The 27,926-nt window shown below is 43.1% G+C and overlaps 4 protein-coding genes, 2 non-coding genes and 1 pseudogene across 8 annotated transcripts; 4 read left to right on the top strand and 3 right to left on the bottom strand.

Moving 5' to 3' along the window:
* Positions 1-1,257: 1,257 nt before the first annotated feature.
* LOC133888945 (uncharacterized) lies at positions 1,258-5,848 on the bottom strand. Of its 2 annotated transcripts, XM_062329349.1 has the most exons (14): positions 5,738-5,848; positions 5,556-5,670; positions 5,390-5,474; positions 5,215-5,285; positions 4,277-4,391; positions 4,054-4,133; positions 3,587-3,671; positions 3,407-3,487; positions 2,985-3,079; positions 2,829-2,879; positions 2,637-2,717; positions 2,062-2,134; positions 1,582-1,659; positions 1,258-1,507 (listed from the first exon to the last, which is right to left on the bottom strand). In XM_062329349.1, exons 2-14 carry the CDS (start codon positions 5,657-5,659, stop codon positions 1,475-1,477), a joined length of 1,032 nt encoding a protein of 343 aa, XP_062185333.1. In that variant the 5' UTR covers positions 5,660-5,670; positions 5,738-5,848; the 3' UTR covers positions 1,258-1,474. The 2 variants fall into 2 exon arrangements, with proteins under 2 accessions (XP_062185333.1, XP_062185332.1); XM_062329348.1 differs by having other exon boundaries at positions 5,556-5,833.
* A 1,238-nt stretch (positions 5,849-7,086) lies between these two features.
* Positions 7,087-7,168, top strand: TRNAS-AGA (transfer RNA serine (anticodon AGA)). The gene has a single exon. It is a non-coding gene; the product is annotated as a tRNA-Ser (tRNA).
* A 5,386-nt stretch (positions 7,169-12,554) lies between these two features.
* Positions 12,555-14,682, top strand: LOC133888986 (endoglucanase 11-like). 2 transcript variants are annotated; one of them, XM_062329414.1, is made up of 5 exons: positions 12,555-12,803; positions 12,938-13,441; positions 13,523-13,672; positions 13,763-14,038; positions 14,173-14,682. In XM_062329414.1, the coding sequence occupies exons 1-5, from the start codon at positions 12,558-12,560 to the stop codon at positions 14,503-14,505; spliced, it is 1,509 nt and encodes a 502-aa protein (XP_062185398.1). In that variant the 5' UTR covers positions 12,555-12,557; the 3' UTR covers positions 14,506-14,682. The 2 variants fall into 2 exon arrangements, with proteins under 2 accessions (XP_062185398.1, XP_062185397.1); XM_062329413.1 differs by having other exon boundaries at positions 13,523-14,038.
* A 6,567-nt stretch (positions 14,683-21,249) lies between these two features.
* LOC133888630 (uncharacterized) lies at positions 21,250-22,140 on the top strand. The gene has a single exon (XM_062328942.1). The coding sequence runs from the start codon at positions 21,295-21,297 to the stop codon at positions 21,772-21,774; it is 480 nt and encodes a 159-aa protein (XP_062184926.1). The 5' UTR covers positions 21,250-21,294; the 3' UTR covers positions 21,775-22,140.
* Positions 22,141-22,416: 276 nt separating this feature from the next.
* On the bottom strand, positions 22,417-22,489 carry TRNAK-UUU (transfer RNA lysine (anticodon UUU)). The gene has a single exon. It is a non-coding gene; the product is annotated as a tRNA-Lys (tRNA).
* A 129-nt stretch (positions 22,490-22,618) lies between these two features.
* Positions 22,619-25,596, bottom strand: LOC133889009 (protein FAR1-RELATED SEQUENCE 11). The gene is made up of 4 exons (XM_062329436.1): positions 25,357-25,596; positions 24,136-25,219; positions 23,621-24,064; positions 22,619-23,424 (listed from the first exon to the last, which is right to left on the bottom strand). The coding sequence occupies exons 2-4, from the start codon at positions 25,192-25,194 to the stop codon at positions 22,804-22,806; spliced, it is 2,124 nt and encodes a 707-aa protein (XP_062185420.1). The 5' UTR covers positions 25,195-25,219; positions 25,357-25,596; the 3' UTR covers positions 22,619-22,803.
* LOC133889484 (probable galacturonosyltransferase-like 3) lies at positions 25,320-26,388 on the top strand (annotated as a pseudogene).
* The last annotated feature ends 1,538 nt before the right edge of the window (positions 26,389-27,926 follow it).

The raw sequence follows: 27,926 nt of genomic DNA, 5'->3' as shown, positions 1-27,926 counted from the left end.
GTAGTCATCCGACATTCCCTCCAAGTGTCTGTTCCATAGGCCACGAATGCCGCTAGGCTCACAGAATACTAGTATTGTTGCAAAGAGACTTCAGAGCGATGATGGCATCTGAAACAACTCTGCTACGGTGAGGCACTCGTCCAATGTGCTGTCTGCCTCGGTCAAACCCCTTCTCTCTATGGCTTCATGAAAGGATGATACACCACCAACCGTCCTTAGGTCCTCATAGGAGGTAGGCGCCTGTCATGTGGTTCAGAAGAACTCAAAGATAATAGCGTTCCCTTTGGTCTGGATGGGCTGAGATGATTCTACCAACCTATCCACCTTCTCGTCTCCTTCTTTGCCAGAATTTTTTATTTTTGCCTTTCTACCAAGTATACCACTCGGGGAAATCCCGGTACAAGATACCTCGAGCATGCTCATGTAATATGTCCGCCTCAAAATACTCTGTTAGGATTAACTTCTCAGCATCTTCCCGATTGAGCACTTCTTGGATATCTTAGCTCTCTTAAAACAAAACCATTTGTATGTTTGGGAGATGAAGTTGTAGTTACATCACATGTGGTGAATTTTTGCTCAAGTCAAAGCCTTATATCCTACACGAGGCTTCCGGAGGGGTCACCCACCTCGCATCCCTATACTACTTAATCTCATCAATGTTGTCATTGCTATCAGCCTCATTCACAGACATAGATGCCCAATCATGGCCCTTATATACGTACTTGAACAGGTATTTAACGGATTTTATGCTTGAGCATACCTCAACATTGATATGACAGTTAAACAGTCACAAGAGGTAAAGGTTGCATGGCAACACTCTTGCTACCGAGGATGGCACCCCCCCCCCCCCCCCGCACGAGGACTCACCGCGGTAGATGCCACCAAGGCTCAATGAGTCAGATGTGAGGGCCACGCGTGGATGGTCAGGAATGGGAATCACAAGGTCAGGGTTGGTGGGAGCGAAACGGAAATCAGATGTAGCAAAACGGGAATAACGTAACGGAAAAGTCATTGTTCCTTTTTTAAGTAGCACAAATTTACCTCATCAAAGTTCTCTGTACAAAGCAGCACCTCTTAGATTGGGACCACTTGCAGTCAATGCCTTCATTTGGGTATACCTTGGTAATGTTAAGAAAAAAATATAGAGTCCTTATCCCTTACATATAGATTACTTGAGTTCTTATCATGTACTATATACACACACAGATTAATTCTTCTCATTTATCATCGAGAGCTACTTGACAACATAACTTCACGGAAAGCATTATAAAACACTCAGCGTTATTCACAAACATATAATCAAACCTCATACAAATGGCACTCACAGGTCGTGAACCATGTCATAAAACCAAACCACTTGTGACAAGCAAGGTGGGAGTCGCAACCAAATGGTAAAACTAAGGAAAATTAGTTGCTCACGCCTACATGATCATCTTGAAACGTTCTTGGGCAACTTCTCTTTCATACATTCTGTCTAGTGCTGCCATTTTCTAATGAGGCCAGGTATCTGAGAAAAGTAAAGTGTCAAGCAATAGGTTAAGAAGAAAACAAAAGAAAGTGAGAGAGAGGTTAGCTACTAACCTCGACACCATTTGGCCCTATTTTATTGCGAGATATGAAATTTAGTATGTGTGATGCAAATTCTTCAGGTACATCTTCCTGAAATGAAGTTTTTGATATTATGTAAAAACTGGTGAAGGAATGCAATTCATTGGCGAAAAATCTTGCTAACAGTAAAGCTTCCGAAAGAAAAAATCACTAACTAAAGCAGAACATAATGAACAGCACTCAGTACATGAACCTTTGGTTGCTAATTTCTGTGCTGCCCTCTACATGTCAGAAAAAATATGTGACATTCTCAAAGTAGCCCTAGAGTATCTAGGCAGCATGAGCTTATTACAAGCTCTAGAAGCAGAGAAGAATCAGCAAATTAAACCACAGAGACTCAAGCTAGAGGAATGACACAAAAGATCTTAGGCTTGAAAGAATTAGATGATAAAAAGGGATCAGTGGTACCATTACAATGATTTAGTTCAAACATGTTGTATAGTATGAGTTAACCTGTATGGCATGCCCAGTGTGTCGAACCACCACCATTTGAAACTTTCCTTGCATTTGACCTATTGTTAAAGCTCTGCAAAATGTATTAACCAACACATTACACAATTTGTCCTCCACTCCTAAATAACGGCTCATGGGGTGATAGAAGGTAATTCACATCTCATAATACTACTGATTAAGAGCGCAATATAGATTGTATGTTCATATAAACTAACAATTAATCAAGAGGTCTAGTTTGAATGAAAGCAGCATTTTGGTCATGGAATAGTACCATTTCATTTTCCATTCAAAAGTGCTAGCAACAAAAGCTGGCAGAACATAATGAACTCACTAGTGCAATCTATATAAACCAACAGCTGATAAACCATAACTCTTAATAAAATGAATGGATGCCTGTATTTGCAAATCCAAGGAGATACTGCATTCTAGTGCAACAAACAAGCAACGAGAAAATTAATAAGCAATATGACAGGTATAAGAATGGCACTGACTTAAGTGATGATATTAACCATCAGGCAAAAGTAACGATCATGGATAAGAAAAAAGGTAATTCCTCGCGATTGGATATAACAAACCTGTCCAGTCTATCAGTGCCAGCTAATAACAGGATCTTTTGCACTGGACATGATAAGAACTTGTCTGAAAGACCTTCATACCTAACACAGAATCACAGAAGAGAATTTAGTAGAAAGACATTCAGAAACTAAAATCATTTCAGCAAAAATGACAGAAATATCATAAAGAATACCATCAGGTTGAGAGCATACCATTCTTTCCAGTATTTTTCTGTTTCCTCAAGAGGAGTGCGATATGTATAGCTGAAACAAATCAACAGAATACTTAGTTTTCGAAGTGATGATCAATGATAGGTATGCAAATGGTGGCCAACATGTCAGCACAATTCTTGTATGCACATTGCTTACCATTTCCTTGATTCATCATATTTCAAGGTAGATGGAATGGAAACACGAGCAGACTCAATGTTCCTTAATGGCCCGCCTTTGACACTCCATTCAATCTGCATAATTTTGAAATCGATTAAACAAAAATAAGGTGCAGGAGATAATTTAAAAAGATTTACTGATGTATTAGCTAGCACGCCCACAGCTGTAATCACATAGTTCTTTAAGCACGCCACAGATTCGAAAATGAAAGTAGTTCCTAATTGTTGTTCCTCTTTATTTCATCCAGTTGCATTTGTGGCCATGTTGTGTACAATATCAAGTGCGCAACTCATTTCAGCTTAATAAGCTAAACAAGAGACATTTTTAGATACTGAGGGCAATGGAAATATCTAACGCTAATTTGAGGTGACCTCAAATGACGTAGGATCAAATTAACATACTGCTTTTTCAATGCTAGGGAAGTGTTGTGCTCGATTTGCTAAAATCTTCTGCATATGGACCAGTGAAGCCATTGCTGTTCCCTGTTTAGAAAAAAATCAAAAGATGTGCTCAGGATCACCGATGAGCAATATTGCACAACCATAACATAAACTTCTACATAAGGAAAAACTGTTACTGACCTCAACTACATCAACGACAACAAGACCATGGAGATTACGAATTGCTTTTCTTGCAGCCACATGTACAGCCACTGAGCCGCCCATGCTAACAAAGAAGTTCAAGCATTCCATAGTTACAATTTTTAACACTAGAAACCATCAGTAACAGGCTTGCTGAATCTAACAAAGAAAAGGATGCATTCTATAAAGCAGACGAGAAAATAGCATATATGAAGCTGGAGGAAATTAAGAGCATGATGTTTCAGTGGATGTTTTAGGACCATGAAAAATAACTTTCCAGGGCCTATTTGGGCAACTCACTTCTCTGTTATGGTTTATGATTATGTGTGCCATAAAAGGGATTTCCATGCTAGCATTGCCCTTTGGAAAACCACTAGAACTTTCAGTCAATGTTTGTAGACTACTTCAGATAAGGGATGCACATGCAAAAGAAAACCAAGGGAAATAAATGCACGATGCTGACTTACCTATGGCCAACAAGTATAATTGCTGGTGACGAATCTCCATACATTGTACGTATAACAGCTATGACATCATTGGTAAGAGTCTGCAGTTGCAAATAATAAATTTTAGAAGGCTGTGTAACATGTGTACAATAGAGGCCAACAAATCGTGAAACAACTCATAAGCATGAGAAGTGTAACCATCAAATACAATTAATAATGAGCTCTGGAAACATGAAGGACATACTTCGATGAACAAATCCAAATCATCACTTGTGGTAGACTTCCCATGACCTCGCAGATCCATGGCAATAACACGGGCCTTGTCCTTTATTCGACTTGCTGCTAGAGCAAACGAAAGCCTAAGGCAGATCGAGGAATAACCAAAGCAATGTAAGCACATCTTTATTTAATAAGCAAGCTGCCATGACAACATTTCGTAAGGAGGCAAGTCAAGTCATTTAAAGCAAGTTTAGAATACTATCGGAAATAAAAGCGAATGTTGTCTTCATAGGCTCCTCGGCTGCTCCCGACCAAAAATATAAAGGTCGATTTGGGACATTGTCAGGAAAAAAATGATTCCAGCTCTCTACATTCAGCATTAGCACGAACCGAGCTTAGCTTGGTTGGTAAGCCTTCTGTTGAGGAGGCTGCCTACCTGGGCGCGTGCAAATCAGATGGGCATTAAGCCCCCCTGTCGATCTACTAAAAAGACATTCAGCATTATCCTTTTTGTTGGGTGCATTATTAGTCAAAAATTAAATTTGACAACACATTTCACAACCGTAACGGAAGATGGGATTGGTACATTTTCTAGCATCCAGTAGACGATGCTCCAAAAGGCTTGCTCTAGAAATTCAGCTAGATGTGTGTGCACTCCTGCATTTCGCGACACATGCGTTTCACGCCGGGTTACTCACTTATTTGAGTGCAGCCCTTGAGCACTAATTCCTCACTCCCATGAATTTGAGTGTTACAGAAACCAGTTGTTGTTCACATGTTTTTATGCTCCATCCTCACCTACACCGTTACCGCGTAAAACTAAATTCTTAATAAGTTACACTCAATCCAATCCATATTCAGTGCCCATGCTAAGCATTTACAGCAAGTCCGGAGCCATGGCCATGTATGCAATTCGCCACCAAAACCGGTAAATTTCGTAGATAAACCGCGGCACGGACATACCCCGTGTAGCCGCCTCCGTGCAGGCAGAACACGACGGGCCCCTCCGATCCGGCTGTGTACACATTGAAAACCTAGAGGAAACACGACAAAAGATACAACAGTTAGATCGCATCACAGCACAAGTGCAGAACAGAAGCAAACCCCAAAAACGAATTAGGATCTCGCAAGGACGCACGTCGTCGGTGTCGGGGACGGCGACGCTGCGCTCCTCGTCGAAGTAGGCGGACCAGTCCAGCGGCGCGTACTTTTGGAGCGAGTGGCTGCGGTGAAGCGACACGGCAGCAGATTGGTTAGGGTTTAGGGCCCGGGAGGGAGGGGGCGGCGATCGACGGGTCGCTTACTGCGTGGCGGGGCGAGGCGGGACGGCGGCGGCAGAGAAGGCGGAGTCGTCTCCGGCGGGCTCCCCCTCCTCCTCCTGCAGGGAGGAGAGCGGCGCGTGCTTCATGGACGGGGCAAGTGCGCAGGAGAAGAAGCCGGTGATGTTTGGGAAGAGGAGAGCAGGAGAAAAGGGTCTCGACTCGACCCGCGAGGAGAGGGGACACGAATGCGGCGGAGGTAGACGCAAGGAACTCCACCGGGGGGCAGAAGAGAAGACGGCTTCGAGGGCTAACGATTAACGAACGATTCTGAGGGAAAGTACGCTTTGTTACAGCGGAGACGGCTTCAGCCTGATACGCCGGTAAGCTACACTGGTATTGGCATGTTCCATGCGCCTGACAGATTGACAGGCTTTGAGCCTCCAGGAGGGAACAAGCTAGTAGGCAGTAGTCGACGTGAAAAGATTTTCGTTATTACGGTTTTTTTTTATGGTTCTCTTTACGATGAAATTTTTAGTTTATTTTTTTCAGGATAGAATTCTCTCTTTTTTCTTCGTGACTCCCCTCGAAGGAAATTTCATTTTGTTCACTTTCTAATTCCCTTCTCCGTTCTCATTCTTTTTATTTTCTCTCATCTCCAACAGCTTTCCTTCGAGAGGAATCGCGAAAAGAAAGGAGAGAGAATCCTATCCTGAAGGAAATGACCTTAGAAATCCCTTCGTGACGGGAATCGTGAAGAGAACCTGTTGGAACACTAAAGGGAACGAAAATCTCATCGTGAAGGGATTCTGGACCATAAAAGAAAACCGTTAGAGATAGTTAAGAGTTAGATGGTACGGTAGTTCTGATAGACTATAGCTAGCGATGCAAGTTCTTTTAAGCCATTACATCGATCTAAAACTCAAAAAATAAATTTAATAAAAACCTAAAACTACCTATTAAATACATACTTGTATCTAGTAGCCGATGGGACCGGCGGCTAGCATAGGTAGAGGAGTATCTCACGTGCATAAGGCGTTTCGACGGCGCAGAGGTGGAGGAGCTAAGTTTTTGTTCGAGGCTGGCAGTTGTTGAGCCTATCCACATCTAATTATCTAACAGTAGAGTTAACAAATGCGATGAAAATAGTTCGAAATACATGGTTTTTATCGATTCGGTTCGGTTTGTATTTAGAAACTAAGCGATTTTTGGTTAAATTCAAATTTAAATTTCGAAAAATTGATGAAACTTGATTGAATTTGACTTAATTCTCCGGTTTTCGAATAATACGGTGGAATCCGATTTTCGGTTATCAGATAGCATTTGTTAACCCTGCCCAACGTGTAGGCCGCCGCGTGCGTGTTACTTGCCTGACGTGACTGCCCGTGCTCCGAAATCGGCCGTGCATGGTAACCAGAGCAATCAGCTCGTGCCACCAACAGGGGAGGGGTGTGGGAGGACGCAACGACTTTGACACAGGAGATGCACAAGCGTGACGAACCCGATCTCTGTGAGCATCCAAGGCCCAGGAAAGAGATATAATTTTAAAGTTTTTGAGACAAACTAGTTAAGTTAAGTGGACGTGCCAGAGTGGTTATTGGGCATGACTAGAAATCATGTGGGTTTCGCCCGCGTAGGTTCGAATCCTACCGTCCACGGTTTTGTTTTTTTATGCTTCCTAGCAGTTTGCTCGTCCACGAACCAGCTGTGATTCCTTCCTTTTCTTTTCTTTTTATCCTTTTTGGGCATTTTTTTTATCCTCCTTGCCTTGTGTTACTAGAATCACCTGTACTACATCAACAAAAACACGAATCCAAACTCAAATTCCTATTTTAATTTTGTAAACATATACTTGAGCATGGTACTACAGGAGTACAGACTACAGATGACTTATGGTTCGTGTTTTAGCAAATTATGCTTGTTTTATTCACATTTTTGGTTTTTCTTCTACTCACATAAATTTGCTAAAAGCAAAGAGGGCAAGATAGTTGCAGAAATTATTCTGGATAGTAGTGGATTCTGGACTAATCTTCTAACATGCCTGAAAGTCGCATTACCTTTGTTCAAAGTTCTACACTTGGTTGATTCAGATGAAAAGCCTGCTATGCCATATATTTATGAGCAGATGGACCTGGCAAAGAATAGAATAAAAGAAAACTTCAATAATGTAATGTGAAGAAAAACTACATGCCTATACTGAGAATCATTTATAAAAGATGGGAATCACAGCTTTCTAGGCCTTTACATGCTGCTGCGTACTATTTGAATCCTGTCGTTCATTATAATTATGGGTTCAATTTGTTGCCCGATATTAAGCTTGGCTTGCATGCTTGTCTTGACAAGATGATACCCAACAAATCTGAATTAGTGAAGGTCCACATGCAGCTTGATGCTTTTAAAAGTGCGAAGGAATTTTTTGGAATTGAATCTGCAGTGGCTCCAGGTAATTGACATTTCCATATTTGCAGATTGTTTGTCTTCTCTAATTCAATATAAACTAGTTTCTTTTTTGTATTAGCTGAGTGGTGGGATTCATATGGAGATGAAAATCCTAAGTTACAAAGATTTGCAATTAGAGTTTTAAGTTAGACATGCAGGTCTTCTTGAAGTCTTCTTGATGCGAGCGCAACTAGAGTGCATTTGAGATAGTACAAACTTTTTACTGCATAATAAATTATTAAACATTCATTAGTTTTTTTTTTATTTAACCGTGGGGGGAGTGTTTTTACCTTTTCTTCCTCATCTCTCGATGCCAAGAAAAACTTTTTAGTTTTGTAATAAAGGCTATGATTGATCTAGTGGAGATGATATTTTCAAGGTGAAAATAGATTCTCTTATTGTAATGAAAGATGATTTGAAGTATATCAATTTATATCATCTCTGAGACACTATAATTATAGGTGATGCCGCTGTAAGTTCACATTCATTATCAGATTATGATGCTACTAATCTTTGATATATGCGTCTTGGGTATATAAGTGAACTTGGTTTGGCAAAATTGAGCAAGAGAGGTCTTTTTGATTGACATAGCATCGGCAAGCTGAAATATTGTGAGTATTGTATTTTTGGTAAGCATAAGAGGGTGAAAATCAATACTTTGTTTCATATAACAGAATGTATTTTTGATTATGTGTATTCTGATTTATTAGGACCATCTCGTAAGCCTTCACTAGGTGGTTCTCGTTATATGTTAACTATTATTGATGATTACTCGATGAGAGTTTGATCTTATTTCTTGAAGCATAAATCAGAAGCATTTAAAGTATTTAAAGAGTGAAAGATTACGGTTGAAAGGCAAACTGAAAAAAAGTAAAAAAAAAAACTCCGCACGGAATTATGTCTGATGAATTTGATTCATATTATAAGTCTGAAGACATTATGAGGCAATACACTGCTCGGTACTCTACAATAAAATAGTGTAGCTAAGCGTATGAATAGAACTATCATCTGGAGGGCCCGTTTGCATGTTATCTAATGTAGGTATGCATAGGTGTTTTTAGGCTGAAGCCGCTTCCACTGCTTGCTATCTTATTAATCGATTACTCAACATTAACATTGATAAGAAAACTCCAATTGAGGTATGGTCTGGTTCTCTAGCTGATTATTCAGAATTGAAAGTTTTCGGTTCTCCTACTTATGCTCACATTGATAATAGTAAATTAGAGCTTAGAGCTATTAAGTGCATCTTTCTTGGTTATAAATATAGCGTTAAATGTTACAGATTGTGAAATCTTGCAATACAAAAGGTGGTAATTAATAGGAATGTTATCTTTAATGAATTTACTATGTTGTTTAATGCTACTATTCAGAATCAATAGAGTTCTAGCGTACAAGTGGGGTATTTTATCAATACAAAAAGTACATCAAATGCTGCTGTCCAATATGCACCTATTGCTAAAAATTTATTTATTGATCATGATTCATCTAGTGTTCCAACTTCTTATTCCGTTGTACAGCCTACACAATATACTATTGTTGTTGACAGGTCTAGAAGGCAAATTAATCCACCTAAAAGGTTAATTAAGGAGCATAATATTGTTGCTTATGCTTTGAATTATGCAGAAGATGTTGAAGGTAATACATAATTTTCTAATTATAATGAGGCTATTATTTCTGCTGATTGCAATAATTAGATGATTGCCATGCAAGATGAGATTGAGTCACTTGAAAAGAATGGTACTTGAGATTTAGTCAAATTGTTAAAAGAGAAAAAGTCCGTTTGTTGCAAGTAGATTTTCAAAAGAAATGAGGGTATTTATCCTAATGAAACAGCAAGGTATAAAGCAAGGTTGATTGCTAAAGGCTATAGCCAGATTCTATGTATTAATTATAATGATGTCTTCTCCTCTGTTATAATACATAGTTTTATTTGCACTTTACTCAGTATTATTGATATGCGTGATTATGAACTTGAGCAATTATATGTTAAAATTGCATTTTGACATGGAGAGTTAGATTAAGATATTTATATGGATCAATATGGAGGTTTTGTTATTCCTAGAAAATAAGATTTTGTGTGTCAATTGAAAAAATCTCTTTATAATTTGAAGTAGTTCCCTAGACAATGATACAAGAGGTTTGACTCATTTATGCTCTCTAATGATTTTAGACGTTCTGATTATAATAGTTGTGTCTATTTAAAAACTGTTAAATTAGCTATTTATTTGTTTCTCTATGTCGATGATATGTTGATTGCTGCAAATGATAAATCAAAAATAGCTGAATTGAAATTACAGTTGAGTAATGAATTTGAGATGAAAGATTTAGGTGCAGCAAAAAAAAAATCTTGGTATGGAGATCATTAGAGATAAGAAAGCCGACAAGTTATATCTTAGTCAACAAGGCTATATTAAGAAGGTCATTCGTCGTTTTAATATGATGATGCAAAATCAGTGAGTACTCTATTAGCTACGCATTTCAAATTATCTTCAGCTTTATGTCCTGAGTCAAATTATGATATTGAGTACATGTTTAAAGCTCTATATTTTAGTGCAGTTGGTTTACTTATATATGCCATGGTCTGCTCTCGTCCTGATTTATCTCACACACTGAGTGTTGTTAGTAGATTCACGATTAGTCCTGACAAAGAGCATTGGAAAGTTGTTAAGTGGATTTTCAGATATCTGTGTGTTACTTATAATGCTTGTTTGCAGTTTGGAAAATCTGGAGGTGGACTTGTTGGTTATGTTGACTCAGATTATGCTAGTGATTTGAATAAGAGGAGATCTCTCACAGGTTACGTTTTCACCATTTATGGTTGTGTTGTTAGTTAAAAAGTATGTTTGCAAGCTACTGTTCTTTATTAACTACTGAAATTGAATATATGTATATTTTTGAAGCATGCAAAGAAACTGTTTGGCTGAGAGGTTTGTATACTGAGCTTTATGAAGATAATTCTTACATTAATATATTCTATAATAGTCAAAGTGTTATTTGTCTTACAAAGAATCAGACATTTCATGAAAGAACAAAGCACATTAATGTGATGTATCATTATATTCGAGATATTATTGCTCAAGGTGATATTAAAATATCCAAAATAAGCATTCGTGATAATCCTGCTGATATGATGACAAAGCATATTCCTGCTATTAAATTAAGCTATGCTCAAGTTTAGTTGGTGTTACAGTTTGAGTTAGACTTTTGGTGTTAGTGATATTTATTATTGAAGGGAGTTTATTAATAATTTTTTATTTGCTATAAGGTATAATTTGTCTTAAGGTGGAGTTTGTTGGATTGTGATCCAAATTCTTGTTGAGCCATATAAGAGACGTCTTTGGCCCACGTTTCAGAACTGTCCCTATTAGACTCGAGTCGCATGTGTCTACCCTTATAAATATATCTTGTAAGCTATAAAGAGAGTTGAGATGCTCATTGTAATCCACTGTATTGTCATTGTAATCCACTGTATTGTACATATCTCTGATATAATGAAGATCATCGATTGGTACCCGTGGTTTTTTTTTCTCGTAATGGTTTTTTACGTAAAAATCGTATCTCGTGTTTGATCCTGTCATGCTTGATTTCTAACATATATTATATATTTCATCCGCATCAAAACCAATTTAAAAGCAACTTTTTCATAAAATGTTTTTCAACAGCAACTTTTAAAGGAAGCTTTTGGAAAAGGCTCAACGTAACCAAACATGTCCTACATTTGGTACAAATAGAGATAGTCAGCTATTTGATGTATTTGTTAGATTCAATCATTTCAGGAAACTGTGAATTTTACGGCTGCTCTCATGTATGACGAAACATTTGAATCCTTTCCATAGCTTTTAGAAACTTCGGCAGAGAAGAGCTTGGAGAATTGCGTAAATGTGGTTCAGGATGACGGATTTAATGGCAGTTATGCACAATTACTGATGGACTATTCAGATTGTCAAGAGTTCTATTCTGAAGGCTGATTTTAGCTTCAAGAGTTATATCCGATGCAGAATGTAACCCTACCCTGATCTAATAAATCTCAACCTTTCTTCAAAAAAAAAAAGAACAAAAAGAGGATTCGTGGTTCGATTTGGGCCAGCAGCTCGAAGAGACAGTTATGGCCTGATTTTAGCGTTGCTACTCGCACCTTTAAGTGACCCTAAAGCAACCACCACCGGAGAGCCGCACGATCCCGATCAAGTAGCACGAACCGAGAGAGAAGGTCTCGGCGTACGAGATCATCCGTCAAATGATATCGCTCTCGCAGTATCGTCCTTCGAGAAAGTTTATCGCACAACAGAGCTCACTTGCAATATGATTAGCTTCAGAGAACAATACTCCAAACACTAAAAGTGGAATTACCCAGGCGCCATCATAGCTAACCATCAAGCCCAATCTTGGATCCTGTTAAAACTTCAGCCCGACGATCGATCGCGTTGACTCCGCACGATTCTCAGAGCAAGATCCATCTCGCGATAACATAAACAACCCCCCCCCCCCACATGCAATTTGGTGATTCTGATCGAGACCTCGCTGCATGCAGCAAGCTCGCAGCTCGTGGTATAAATCACCGTGCATGCATTGCAGCACACTGGACTTGCAAGAGTTGCAATGAAGACGATGAGCTCCTCCCTGACATATGCAGCCTCTTTGGCATCATCATCATCACTGATTCTTGTGCTTATCGCGATCCTCTCCCTCCTCTCCGGCACCAGCCAGGTCGCTGCCGCCGGACACCCTGATTATGCCGACGCGCTCACGAAGGCGATACTCTTCTTCCAGGGACAGAGGTCCGGCCGGCTGCCGCCGGACCAGGCCGTCACGTGGAGGTCAAACTCCGGCCTCTCCGACGGCTCAGCCGCAAACGTGAGCCTGCATGAGCCCCTGTTTCTTCTTGTTGCAATGACGATACTAATTTGTCGCACATGTTTGACTATGGTCAGCGTCCTGACCTGGGACTTTGACTTCCGTTCACCTGGAGCTGTGCGTGTACGTGGCAGGTCGACCTCACCGGCGGGTACTACGACGGCGGCGACAACGTCAAGTTCGGCTTCCCGATGGCCTACACGACGACTATGCTGTCGTGGAGCGTCCTCGAGCACGGCGGCCGGATGAAGGCGCGCGTGCACGACGCGCGCGCCGCGGTGCGGTGGGGTGCGGACTACCTCCTCAAGGCCGCCACGCAGACTCCCGGCAAGCTCTACGTCGGCGTGGGCGACGCCGACGCTGACCACCGCTGCTGGGAGCGTCCCGAGGACATGGACACGCCGAGGACCGTGTACGCGGTGTCGGCGTCCGCGCCCGGGTCCGACGTCGCAGGCGAGACCGCGGCCGCGCTCGCCGCGGCGGCCTTGACATTCAGGGCAGCCGACCCGGCGTACGCCAGAAGGCTGCTGGCCGCGGCGCGGGACATGATGGGGTTCGCCGTGGCGCACCAGGGGAAGTACAGCGACTACGTCGGGGGCAACGTGGGCGCTTACTACCAATCCTACTCCGGCTACAAGGTTCCAATCAATCGAGTTCTTGAAACACTCAAAACCTATGCACCCGATCAGCTAAATGAATGGCTCCCTTCCCTTTTGCAGGACGAGCTCTTGTGGGGATCGGCATGGCTGCTCTGGGCGACGAAGAACGCCTCCTACTTCAACTACCTCAACTCCCTGAGCGCCAACGACGGCGTCGACATATTCAGCTGGGACAACAAGCTCGCCGGAGCCCGCGTCCTCCTATCACGGGTACGCATGCAACACGAACAAACCACACCACTAGCTTTGGGCCGCGTTCACGAGTCCGCGTTGTGTTTACGCGTGTGTGCACGCGCGCAGAGAACTCTGGTGGACGGGGACAAGAGGTTCGAGCCGTTCAGGCAGCAGGCGGAGGACTACATCTGCAGGATCTTGCCAAACTCCCCTTCCTCCACGACGCGGTACACGCCAGGTGGCCTCATGCACAAGTCGGGCTACGCCAACCTGCAGTACGTCACATCCGCGAGCTTCCTGCTCACCACCTACGCCAAGTACATGGCCGTCTCCAAACACACCTTCTCCTGCCAGAGCCTCCGCGTCACCTCCAAGTCCCTCAGGGCTCTCGCCAAGAAACAGGTACATCGCCACCATCTTCTTCCTGAGATTCTTCCATGCACTTTGTAAATATTTCAATTGGCGACCCAGATTTCTGCTGATGCAAAGTAATGATCATATCGATATCCATGGCGATGGTACTTTTTTATTTTCAGGTGGACTACATCTTGGGTGTCAACCCCCAGGGGATGTCCTACATGGTGAACTACGGCGCGCGGTGGCCGCAGAGGATCCACCACCGGGCGTCGTCCATGCCGTCGGTGGCTAGCCACCCGGCCCACATCGGCTGCCAGGAGGGGTTCCAGAGCTACTTCTACGCCGGCGGCGCCAACCCCAACGTGCACACCGGCGCCGTCGTCGGCGGGCCGGACGAGCACGACGCGTTCTCGGATGACAGGGGCGACTACGCGCGGTCGGAGCCGACGACGTACACCAACGCGCCCCTCGTCGGCTGCCTCGCCTACCTTGCGGGTACACACAGGAGCTGACCACTGACGACGACGATGGGTCATGCATGTATCTTACAAGCAATGTTCTAGCTGATAGCACCTGATTTCGGTGTCCTTTGCGCTTACAAATGCAGCAGCGAAAAATTGGCATTACTTTCTCAAGCCGAGAGAACAACTGCATGCAAATGGGATATGCGAACAATCACATGTATTGATGATCCGAGTCTCGTTTCGGACACAACTACACGAGTTCAACTAGGGTCCAATTGTTGAAAAAATCAGCACTTTTACATTTAATTTGATCCATAGATATATTATGAACACGAACCAACAAATAAACTAGCATGGTTATATAGAATAAGTATATTCTAGATATATTGTAAATTACTACACAAATATCTATTTATTATACTGAATGACAGGAACAGCATAATACAAAGCATGAGAGATGTGAGGAAATAATCAATGTGATTGTAATGGACGTATCGATCTCCTCTAGAGGAGGCAAAGGCTGGAGGAGGAGATATTGAGGACACTGTGATATCGATGCAGAAGATGACGTAGAGGAAACATATCGTAAACAGTTGTGTCAAGCACTTTTTAAAAATCTTATTCGTCGTCTCCCGGTGCAGGATCTCTAAGACGATGAATTTTAGAGACCCGCTTTCTTGATCGTCAATGCACGCTGGCGCAGCGGACAGAGTAATCTACCTATGGTGGCGCATAAGAAAGAAAGAGGAAAAAAACCATAAGTCATGTATGCCTTATGGTGACAACAGCCATGCATATATAGAGAAAAATCGTGCAATTGAGATATGACACAATCGAACTCTTAATCTACATGAACTTCATATCTCATAATTGTGTTAACTATACCACGTAGCAAAAGAATAAAATTGTAAAAATGCCACACCTCCGCAAAGTATTGGACTAGATTTTGACGAACCATTCACGCAGACCATGGCCACAACTCAATGAGGCGAGCGTGTGTGTTTTTCCTTTCCTACTATACATCAAGTTGATGGGGTGGATGACACAACCCTTATAGGTTAGTCTCCCTCCACCTACTAACAAGGTGGAACTAAAGGGGTGCACATACATGACTGGACCTTTGATATTTCCTAGGATTATCAATGGGACTAGCTCATATATTCTAACATCAATGTTAAGTGCTCTATTTGTGTTAGGCTGACTATTACTATTAGTTAATCTCCGCATAAACTTACACTACCACATGAAGATAGATTATTATTGGTTTATAACTGACATCATTGTCGATTATTAAACATATAATCCACAACTAACAGAACCGACAATGATACATTTATCATTGTAGTTAACATTATGAACCAACAATGATAAGCATCTTATCACTATTGGTTCATGACCTCAATCATTTGAGGCTCAGGCCATCGTGAACCGATGGTGACACTACAATCACTATCGATTATTATGTTTCTGTAGTAGTATTAAAGACAACCTAATGAGAGACAATTCTCAGAACTGGGTGTTAAGTTATATATGTGTGATCCCACTAGGTTTCATAAGATGTATGTTAAGTAATAATCTCAACTTACTACGAAATTCAAAGATGTAACATGCGTTATCTTATTTGCCTATAATTTAGTGACATGACAAGGTTAAACTCTTTTGTGCTGGCATGTGCTCCTAAGTGCAGCGATGTTGATCTTTACAGCCACCGGTGAGCTTTCCTTTGCTATTTAGAATTCGTGGAGGGTTTTTTTTTTTTTTGTCCTTCTCGAGTTAGAGAGATGTCTAGGAAGGATGGCCAGCCTGAATGTGGTGGCAAATGCAGTGCAGAGTAGTGAGATGACGGGGACGCCGTCAGTTGTGATGAAGGATAGATAGAGAGTGGTGCAGTCGGTGGGGAGGCAAGGCAATGGCTTGGTACCACTGGGTTAGCATGACGACGACGGATCTAGCAACAAAAACCTACACTAGAGACTATGGAGGAGGGTGGGGGAGCAAGGTGGTTGAAGAAGGAAAATCAGTGTAGTTGGATGGAGGTTGAAGACAAACAATGTAATGGTTTGAGGTCGAAGAAACGATGTGGATTGTAAGGTTGCACGGTTGTGGTTCCTAGATTGTAAATGAGTTTGTTTTCAGGTGTGTCACGTATAAAATTTCCCCTTTGAATCCACATACTGGATGGCATATATGTGAAGGGCTCACGCCATTAGGTGTACAAAATCCTCCCTCACAGGCAAAGGTTAAGAGACGGTTAAAGTAGTGACATCGTGCGCATCCATATTAATAGATCAAAATGATCAAAGACCGTTTTACGTTGTATAAGAACCTAATAAGTGATTAGCACATATCTAACGGAAAGAGATGAACAACAAAAAATGGTAGGATAGTTGCCACTTGTCATGTTCACCAACCATCCAAAGTTGACTGGAAAAGGAATCTACCCGTGGAATATCTTAACACGCACTAGCATCACTGGAAACCAAAAATCTAAGATCTATCGAGGGAAAAATGTAAACCCCAAAAGTCATTTGAATTTTGACTTTTTCTCTAAAAATTATTTTGTTATAAAAAAAATCTCTCAAAAATCTGATTTTGTTGAACCCCTCTAAAAATTAAAAAAATCACAAAAATCACAAAAAAATTCTAAAAACAACTAGAGACAATTCTAAGACCTTCTGTGAAATTTATTTTCAAAAATAATATCTTTTGCATCATATTTCATGAAGAGGAAGTTTGGAAAAAAAGAAAAATGTGCAGCTCATTTATCTGGGGAGAAAGTCAAAATCTAAGTGATTTTTAGGGGGTTTTACTCTCTTTTTTTTTTTGCCACGGTAGAGGTTCACAATAGCGCTTTCCTTGGCGTCGTTGTTTGCTTAAGCGGTCAGCGCCTTAGGCCATTTGAGCTTGGAAACCAACTGTTTCAGCCCAGATAACTATAGATTAGCATGGATAATTAGTTGATTCTATTGTGGCTTAAGATTCTTATGCAATAGCATCATTATTCTCTCTTTAAGCATCTTTTTAAACATCATTGTCGTGTGCATGCCCTTACTCTTCCGTTCAAGGATGCTAGCAGATTCACATGACGTCGGTAGGGTAGGGCATTTGTTTGAGAAGGTGGGCGGACGGAGCGGGGATGCGACTCGGCTATCAGATTGACTCGAGCGGATCTACCCAGTGGCATGAGGAGCACAACGTTGTTGTAGCGGAATGAGGATGGGGTGGTGTCGCCGTTGATTCTGTTGTGGTCGAGGGGAGGCGACATGGTGGCCTTTGATGGGCATCCGCATAATTGCGTGAGTCGTGCATGCAATGTGACGACTAGCGTTGGCAAGGAGGCCAGCTGAGTCGGGTACCCACGGGTTTTACATCCGATAGGGGTGGGGCAGGACCAGATTTTCACCCGCGGGCCTCCTGGCGGGCGTCTGAAAAGCCCGTGTCACTCGCTGGGCTTGGTCATTGCTTGCCCGAGCTTAGTTTCGCTCGTCGCTTGCTCGTCACCGCCTGCATCCCAGATGTCGCCTGCCCGCACCGCCGTGACCACCCACTTCTGTCGCTCGACCGCTACTCGCCCGCCTCCCGACCGCCACCCGCCCGCCTCCCGTCGCCGTTCGCCCGCGCCCACCTTCCGGCCACTAGGTTTGAGGTTAGGGGCAATTTGGCACCTGTTAGGCGTATTGGGTTTGGGTTGGATTTTCTGATTTGGGAATCTGGTTGGGTGTGTTGTTGCTACACCTAGGCCCAACCCATCTCGTTGCTCGGCCTAGTGGCGACTACAGTACCATGGAGTCCTACATCTTCCACATTTTTTCATTGTTCACTCAACCAAACATAACATCTCTAGATTATGGAGAACCATCTAAATTGTATTCTAATTAATCATTAGGACGATCATTTACACAATCACGACCATGATGATTAATAAGAATACAATTCTGGTAGTCACAGTATGTTTTTTATGTCAAAACACATACATTTACAATATGATTTATCATATCAAGATATAATAAAAAGCGAGTAATAAAATTATAATACAATTCTTGAAGTGATTAAAATTTTACAATAATTTAAATAATGAATAATAGGATTCACCCACAACGCCTATACGCGACTTAACTAACGAAAACTCTAACATCAATATTCATAACTCAAAATAATTTTTAAGCCACCCAAAGAAACAAGCACTCAACAAATACTTAACACTTAAATATGATATTCATGATATATGATTATACTTAATGACATAATTACGAAATTAGGACGTGACATAGATTCTCCAAAATTGTTTCCTGGGCGCCAATTAATTTTTTCTACAATCAGACAAGGCCTCAATTCATTACTCCCTTCGTTCAAAAATAGCAAACATATTTTTTTTAGCTCGGTCTTCGAAATTAAATTTTTAACTAAGATTTTTTACAAAAATATATCATTTATAGCTACAAAATATATACAGTGTAAAATTATTTTAAATTATAAATCTAGTTGTATAATTTTTATATATTAGATAATTTTCAGCGAGGCGAGGCGAGGCTGCGGCCAGGGTGGCGGAGTCCAGCAGCATGCCGAAGTGCCATCGTCGCTCGACGTTGTCGTCCACCCGGTCCCCCGTGACGGCTTCAGTCGTCACCGCCATCTCGACGCAAGGCCCATCGAATCCCATCGCGGCGGCAGTCGACCGACATTGGGTGGGAGGGCGGGCGGACCGGTGTGGGCACGGAGGCGGAGGCGGCCTTTGGGAGGCGGTAGCTGTCGATTTGGGAGGCCTCGATCTGTGAGAGAGATACTGGAGGAGAAAGCGAGGCTGATTAATGCATTGTCTCAACAAGGCATTATGGTCGTTTAGAAATTATGTAAACAGAGGGTGTGAAACGATGTGTTCATGACAGTGGTATAAGGAGAAGACTGCAGGTTGTCGCTGACGGACGTTGTCGATGAAGACGGACGTTGTCGATGATAAATACTTCATCTGTTTAGAAATAATAAATATATATTTAATTTAAGAAAATTAAACTTTATATATTTTAATTAATATTTAATTAAAATTTCGTCCGGGAGCTCTTCGAAGGGTGGCGCACAGCCCAGAGGCTCTCGTGGCTGTTGATTCATGTACATGGAAGCCCGAAGCAAATCCGACGGTTACTGCTCACCTCGCTCCGCATCACACCGCGGGACGAAACAAATCAGGCAGTGGATCCAATGGGTAAGCTTTGTGTCGGTTCTCTCTCTGTCGCCCAGATCTACATAGCAACTAACTACGTGCCATATTCGCTTGCAAATCTGCTTCAACGTAGAAGGCTGGCAACCGTGCGCCTTCGCAGAAGGCTCGCAAATCTGCTTCAGTGCTGATTTTTTTCTTTTTTCCTCTCGTTTTCCGATTCTTTTAATCGTTTGGTTCTTCTAGGTCCTTCCCACATACACAAATGGATTGTTTCTTCGACTGATGATTCTCTCCCCCGGATGCTATTGGCCACCAAATCCCGCCAGTGTAATCAAGCAGGCCCTTTTCGTCCTCAATTGATTTGCTCGGAGGCACTGGAACCAAAAAGAATAATTAAAATTTATCTCTGTTCGTATGTTTAGAACTGCTTCCATGTTTCGGGGAATCACCCGATCAGCCAATCTGAAATCTCATAAGTATAATACATTTGATCAAGTGCTGATATGTTCTGAAATGGCTCGATTTCAAGTCATTACTTTGTGAGATTTCGATGTCAGGTTCTTTCCCAATTTGTGTAATATTTGTCGAACAAAATGCACAGTTGTGTGTTCTCTGATGATTGCATAGTTGTGGGAGAAATCATTGCAGAGGTATAATGGACTTTTTTCATGACCTGAACGGTGTTAACTGGCCGTGATGGTATAGAGTGAAGAATCTTACAATTCGATGGTAGGGAATGACACCGAGATTTGTCGATGACAAATAATTGATCAGGATTAGGGATGAAAATGAAACGGTAAAATCTCGTACTAATTGATATCGTTTTCTGAGTTTCTCTGATTCTTTCTGATTTCTCTAGATTTTATATAAAACTGAACCGATTCTAAACCGATGAATAAAAAATAAAAAACAATCTAGTCTTATTTTTTATCGTATTTTTAAAATAATATATTTCACCGAAAATTTTCGAGTAAACTTCAAATAATTTATGTTTTTCCAGACTAAGATCATTTTAATTTTTATAGGTCTCGACTCCATACCAGGTAAGATTTTTAAAATAGTAAGATAGTTAGCTGAACTTTAGTTATTTTATAATTTTTTTATATAATAGACGAGTTCTTTGTAATTTTTATGTTGTAGTACATTTTGTGATACTTATAGAATAGTTTTGTATTGTGGTATTAATATATTGAATGGATTATAAATTATCAAGTGTGAATATATTGTATCTTATATGGTCAAGTTAAGATTTATTTGAGTACTAAGTTAAGACTAGTATCGTTGTATAGATAAGTTATTAGTTATGTCGTTGTATGATCGAGTTAAGGTTTATACGTATCTTGATAATTGTATAGACACTTGACGTTTGAGTTATATTCTACGGGACGGTATTTCCGATCTGAGCAAATCGGTTTCTTACCATAATCGACATGTTTTCATTTTGATAGTTTTGTTTTCGAAGTTTCTGATATCTAATTGTTTCCGATATTATAGTTTCTAATTTCGATTCTGAATAAATATGAAAGTGATCTAGGATATTTTTGGATTATTTCCCACCGTTTTCGTCCTTAATCTGGACCGATTGGGATGGCACGCAGTAAATTCCCCCAAGATAAAAATAGCTCCGTTGGCCCTTTCCAATCCATCCGAGAACCAACCCCCGAAACCAAGAAGCCCCAATGGTCAACATGGCGGCCGCAGCCTCCACCCACCTCTTCCTCCTCCTCGGCCTCGCCGCCTCCGCCTGGGCCTCGGCGCCGTACGTCCCGCCGACCGTGTCGCAGCTCATGGATCGGTTCGGCCTCCCGCGCGCGCTCCTCCCGGAGACCGCGCGGCGGTACCTCCTCCACGACGACGGCACCTTCGAGCTCTTCCTGGACGATGGCTGCGTGGTCGACGCCGGCGGGTACCGCGTCGGCTACGACATAAAGCTCTCCGGCACGGTGTCCCCGGGGGCGGTCACGGGGCTCAAGGGGGTGCGCGTGCGCGTGCTGTTCGCCTGGGTGCCCATCACCGGCGTTGAGGTGGCCGGCGGGGAGGTCACCGTCCACATTGGGCCCATTATGAAGTCGTTCCCAGCCGTCGGGTTTAAGTCCAGCCCCCGGTGCATCGCCAGCTCGGCGGCCGGATCGGAGGTGGCCGCGGCGGCCGATGTTTAGTCACCTGGTCGCGGTTAGTTAGAACTCGGACGAGGATTCTTGTATTTGTATTCTATAATTTTTCTACACTACTCGTATTTCTACTGTATTGCGTATTTGTATCTGGAACATTTCAGCAGTGTATTAGCATACGAGTACAATTTGCACACCACATGAGTGCAAATTTTAGCATCAACGCTGAGTTGCCGCGGTGCAGCTCTGTTTTGTGCCAAGACAGAGGAAACCAAAGCAGAGCTGTTGGCTATTAAGCACAGATCTGTTTCGTGCCAACTGCCAAGTCTATCTAAAAATGTAAAGAGATGGAAAAGTCCAGACTCGTGAGGCTCTTGCCTCAGAATGCATACGATCATTCATCTCAATTGACTATATTTTAGTGGGTTTCGTGTGCATAGATCATGCGCTCTTCATGTAAATGTTATTAAGCATTTGAGCTAGTATTCCTCGCAAAAAGAAAGAAAGAAAAGGAAAGCTGGTACTCGAAAGTTGCCATGAGGTAATATTGTAGTTCTCAACTTCCAAAAAGTTCCCGTAGTTGTGAACGGTGTGAAGTCTTTGTTTTTTAGATAGATTCGACAATCAACTGAACAATCTGACGCTGCAGTAAAAGTTAAAACTGTGTATCAAAAAGTAGATACATCAGCACGCCGTCTGTGGGATTCGAACCCACGACCACATGGTTAAAAGCCATGCGCTCTACCGACTGAGCTAAGACGGCTTGCACGTAAATAATTCACACTGACTAGTGATATTTTCATACTGACTATGGTAAGTACAGATCGACTCCCCCAACGTCATCACATGAAGAGACGCGAAACTACTGACTATGGTAACTACAGTTGGTACATCAGTCAAACACACGCATATCAAGTGCTTGCAAATGTGAATACAGTGCCAAATGCGTCTCAATGAAAAGCTACCAAAAATGTACACCAGAAGAAAGTGGCCATCACACCGGTTCCACGACTCTAGTTTCTAATTGCTACTTCTCTAGCTGCTAATTACTACTTGTGGAGAATGCAATGGTGCAGGCTACAGCGGCTTATGAACATTTTCTCCTGAAGCATGCACCGGAACAGGTTGTTCCTTTATCCTGGACAGGAGAAGGGAGACCTCCTGTGTTGCGAGATCCATCAGCTCATTCGACTTGGCTGCTTCCTTCACCAGCGCTGAGACCAGGGATTGTAAGGCTCTCACTCTCTCAGATCCTTCATCGTGAGGAGGAGCACCATTCAAGGACTTGGATGGTGGTGGCTGGGTTCTGCGCCATCGGACAGGAAGGTAGTGGTCCGGGATCTGGAAATAATTCAGTGTTGAGAGCACACGAAGGGCATGCCTGCAGAGGATCCCTGAGGACTCAAACATTTGGCAGCTGCAAGAAATGAGCTCCTCTCTTTGGTTCCATGCGACACTGCACCCGCCCTCCGTGCTGCTACGGTGTCGGACAATAAAAATACTCCCTTCCAAGTGGAATGATGCGTGGTGGACAGACGCAACAAGCTCATCCTGTAGCTTAGAGAAGGCATAGGGGGTGAGAACTGTGGCAGCATGGCCTTCCATTGGAGCTGCTGTCTTCGGGCTTATGTTTTGCAAATTTTGCTGCATCATTTCTTGTTCCCCAGTTTGGTCTTTGTAGGCAACAACTACTGCAACCTGTCAAAAAAAAAAGAGCACAACATATTGCTCCTTTTAGTTCACAAGAGATGAGGAAGCCCAAACAAGCAATTTATGTTACCGCGGAATACAGCTAAACTGGTCTGGAGCCATAGTAAAAGGGAATCGCAAGTTTCTTTTACTGTTATCAGCATCAAATAAAAAACTTGGTATTTGGTAAACATGAGATGCTCACCTGTTCAATGAAATTGGCTAGGCAAGTCTGAGCACTCAAGAACCGCTGAATGAAGGCTAAAATTGATTTTGAAACAGCTGAAGTATTCAGCCCTGCAGAAAAATGCCCTCCCAAATACGACAATGCCCAGAGACTTCTTGATGCAAACAGACTAGCAATTTGCCTATTTCCATGAAGTCCATAGCAGTTCACCATGTCACTCCACCCAAGATTAAAGTTCATTGTGTTTTCCATGTTATGTAGCCTATAGAATTCATTCTTCCAGTCACTGTAACGCTCTCCAAGAACTGCACTAAACCAACAAGGAAATTTGGCTTCAATGAGCCAAATGCAGAGGGCATGCTTTGTGCTAGGGAGTTCCTTTTCGATTGCCTCCTTGAGATGCACATTTTGATCAGTCAATATTGTCCGAGGAGCTTTCCTGTTCATGAAGTTCAGAAATACCTGTCAACAAGAAAGACTGCCTAAGACAATGGTTGCGGAGATGAATTGTGGGTTTTCACCATGTATGTTACCTGCAATGCCCATGCAAAGGATTCTTGATTCTCCTCTCTTAGGAGAGCGCAGCCAAAGAAGCACGGCATGCCACAATTGTTCAGGCCAACCAAAATCCCAAGCGCCATATCGAGTGCAGTTAACCGGTGAGTGGTATAAAAAACAACAGCATCACCAAACATCTCATAAGAATTAGACGACGATGCAAATGTCCAGGCAATATTCTCCAGGCAGTTGTTCGGGTCTTTCGTGGATTCATACTTGAAACTGGGATCTTTCTCCTTGAAATTTTTGCACATCCTAAGCAGATCAACGCTCCCCTCCTCCACCTGATCGACCTTCCTGAAGGAATGTATGAGATTCCTTACATCCTTCTCTGTGAAGGGCAGGCTCCCCGGCTTGACGCTCTTCTCAAGCTCTATTATCCTTATCATCTGCTGCACGGAGATCCCGGACTTGGCAAACATCAGGATCCTGTCCTTGTCGGGGCCGGAGATGACGCGGTAAGCCGGGAGGAGCCGGACCTGGTCCTGCCCTAGGAGCGCGTGGTTGTGGTGGTTGGAGAACCCCGTGACCCGCCACCCCGCCGGCGCTACGGCGGCGGCAGCGAGCGCGGTCCTGCCAATGCGCATGTACGCCTGGCACCCGCAGCGCGAGGACCTCCTGTTCCGTTGCGGCCGGGGGGCGCCGGCGAGCGGCTTCGACGGCGCGGACCCCGCGCGATGGCACACGAAGTAGCGCCTGGTGAGGCCCCTGCCGACGCCATCCTTGCCCTCTGTCCGGTGCCGTCGGATCGAGAACCCGCACCGCCTCGCGAACCCGCAGTAGAACTCGTACGCCGCGTCGTGGGTCGGGAACCGCCGCCCAACGTACGGGCCGTCGGCGGATTCTCCCTCGCCCGCCTCCACGGAGGAGGATGCCGTCTCCAGAGAGAGCCGCGTCTCGTCGGGGGAATCGTCGTCCTCCCCGCTGGCGCTGCTGGCCGCGCCTCCCTCCTTGGAGGCCAGGCGGTGCTCCAGACGTAGAAGGTCGCCGCAGCCGTACCACTCCGGTAGAGGTGCGGGTTCCGCGGGCATCATACTGGTATTTGGCCAGCGGAAGCGGCTGCACGAAACGAGAATTTCTCACTCGATTGGCGAGGAGCGCTGCGCAATTGCGCATCCAACGAGCTGGGAAATCACAGCAAAAGAGAAAGGGTGTGGGGATGCGGCGGGGAAAATACTGGAGGAGACAACGCGTACCGGCGGCGTCTGGGGGTCAGGTCAACGCTGGAGACTCCGGCGGTGGTCGCCGGAGGAGTGTGGTGCTCCGGCAGGGGCTTTTCAGTGGAAATCCAAGGCAGAATTGAAGCCGCCTCGTGGAGAAAGTATTCCACGAGGGTGGTCTTGGCCCGTTAGCCCAACTACAGCCAGCAGTTCCACATCCGTCAATTCCAGCGTCCAGGGCCAGGCCACCACGTGGAATGTTCTCTCCCGCGCTCTCGGCCCAAGCAAGAGTTATGTGGGGATTTTGAATTCTACCTTCCATCCGTTTGTTGCTATAGGTTATAACAATTCATATCCTGGATTATTACAATCCAAGAAGTTGATCTCTTCTAGCTTTCCACATATTATAAAACTCTATTTTACTAAACTGTCTATCAAAATTAGCTCAAAATTACATGTCCCTGCCATTGCCAATCGATCCCACCTGATGGACCACGTGGTCCTCCTAGCCGTGGGGAGCTGCTAGAGTTTCGGGAGGCGTCAGCATTCCTCAATGGCACAGCTTGCATGGGTGCACTGATGATCCACATCGCGATGACGTTGGATGCCACCTACTTGTGGGGCTCCCTCATTAACGTCTTCTCTGTGCTCCACCACGCCGCCTGCCCAGAGTCCATCTCTTTCACTTCATCGCCTCCTCAGCATCCCCGGTGCACCGCCTCGCCACACTCCATCATGGACTTACCCAAGCTCCTTGCCACCATCCACCGCTACGATGCCTACCTTGTCCGCGGCAAGATCTTCTCCTCCGTCCACCGCACACTTGGCTAACCCCTCAACTATGCCCGCATCTACCTTGCTGACCTCCTCCCCTATTCCATCTCTCGTGTTCTCTACCTCGACTCTGACCTCCTCGTCGTGGATGACGTCGGTCGCCTCTGGACCACCGACCTCAGCCCCGAAGCCGCCCTTGCCGCCCTCGAGTACTGCCACACCAACTTCACCTCTTACTTCATTGACGCGTTCTAGCAACATTTGGAGTACACCTCCATCTTTGCTAACCCCTAGAGGATATTTGTATGGACAAAAAATTCAAGTTTGTATGGGTAACATATCTTTTGCTATTTATTTATGCACTTTTGTTTTTCATAAATATTCTATGAGTCCGAATGTGAAAAGTGTCACAAAGGATAAACATGGCACCCAAATAGTTGAGGACATTACAGACTTTTAATACCCAAAAGCAGCAATCCAACACCACTGGAATCCAAGTTGTCAACAATTATTAGCTTTTTAACCCTCGGCTTTTTACAATCCACAATCTGCAAGATGCTTTTCACAATCCACAACTAAAACAAACATGACCTTAAATTGCGATTGATTGCTTGAATGAACATGATTTTATGACACTGATAAGTGGTCTCGTTTGCATGAGCGGATACAAGAGCCTGCATCCGCCGGGTCAGGCAGCGGAGTCACTCCTGGGCCTAGCTGAAGGCGTATTTTTATATCCACCTGGACAGGCTAGAATAGTGGATGCGGGCGATCAAACATGTTTCCCCCTAATATTATACATATCCACCAGGTCATATTGTGGCAAATTTAGACAATCAAACACACCCTTCCCAGCAAGAACCCTGATTTGCCCCAGCTTCAACAGGTGCTCTTATGTTACTAGTTATCCGACAAGTCTTCCCATCTTGATAACCCACATATCCACAAAGCATCACATTTACACGCAGTTCGCAAAACTAGTATGGTAATTTATAAAATAACATTGTAATATGCAGTCCTAAGCATATTAGTAGCAAGGGGTTCGTCTTAGCCTAATTAATATCACCGAAACAGAAATCCTAGGTTTACTAAGGTTATATTCCGGTCAAAGCAATCATGTTAGCTAATCTAAAATAGGATATAACTAGATTAACAATTTAAATTATACCATCAATTAATACTTTATGCAATTATTTGGTAGAAAACGGGTGCTACGGGTTATGGTGATAAAATCTGAGTTCAATATCATCAACGAGAGAAAACTGGATTGAGATTTGCCTCCGCTGAAGTCCTTAAGGGGGTCCCGCTCGAAGTCCTGCGTTCCCGGCTCCTCCTCCTCGAATGCTCCAGTTTCTAAATTGTGACATGCAACAAACAAAATAAATACACACAAACATATCATAGCTATTTGATACAGTGTATCACTGTGAATCAGATGGAATACTTTATACTCATAGGCATGTATTGAGCCATGGTGCATAGTACAGTTGAAATGAATAAAATGAAACAAAAGCAACTTCATTTGCAATAAAATGGGTTATAATAAAGGAATAAGAAACATGCCACAACTTTTAGTATAAAAAACTTCCAAGGCAATAACAACTAACATAACAATAATGTGGGTCATCATAAATTGCAATAGGTGAAAAATTCTTTACATTGTTTAACACTGGCAAATAACTTCATCACATGAATATTTGATTAGCGGTGAATATCTTAATAAAAGACAAACTCTTCAATTGGTTGGAATTCTACATTATTCAATACTTGGGAACAAATTCAGCACATAAATATTTATTAAAACTCAACCACTTTAGTCAATTTAAAATAGA

Source organism: Phragmites australis, chromosome 13 (genome assembly GCF_958298935.1).
Source record: "Phragmites australis chromosome 13, lpPhrAust1.1, whole genome shotgun sequence".
Lineage (NCBI taxonomy): Eukaryota > Viridiplantae > Streptophyta > Magnoliopsida > Poales > Poaceae > Phragmites > Phragmites australis.
Note: the sequence above shows the minus strand (reverse complement) of the source record. Positions and strands in the feature narration are given on the sequence as shown.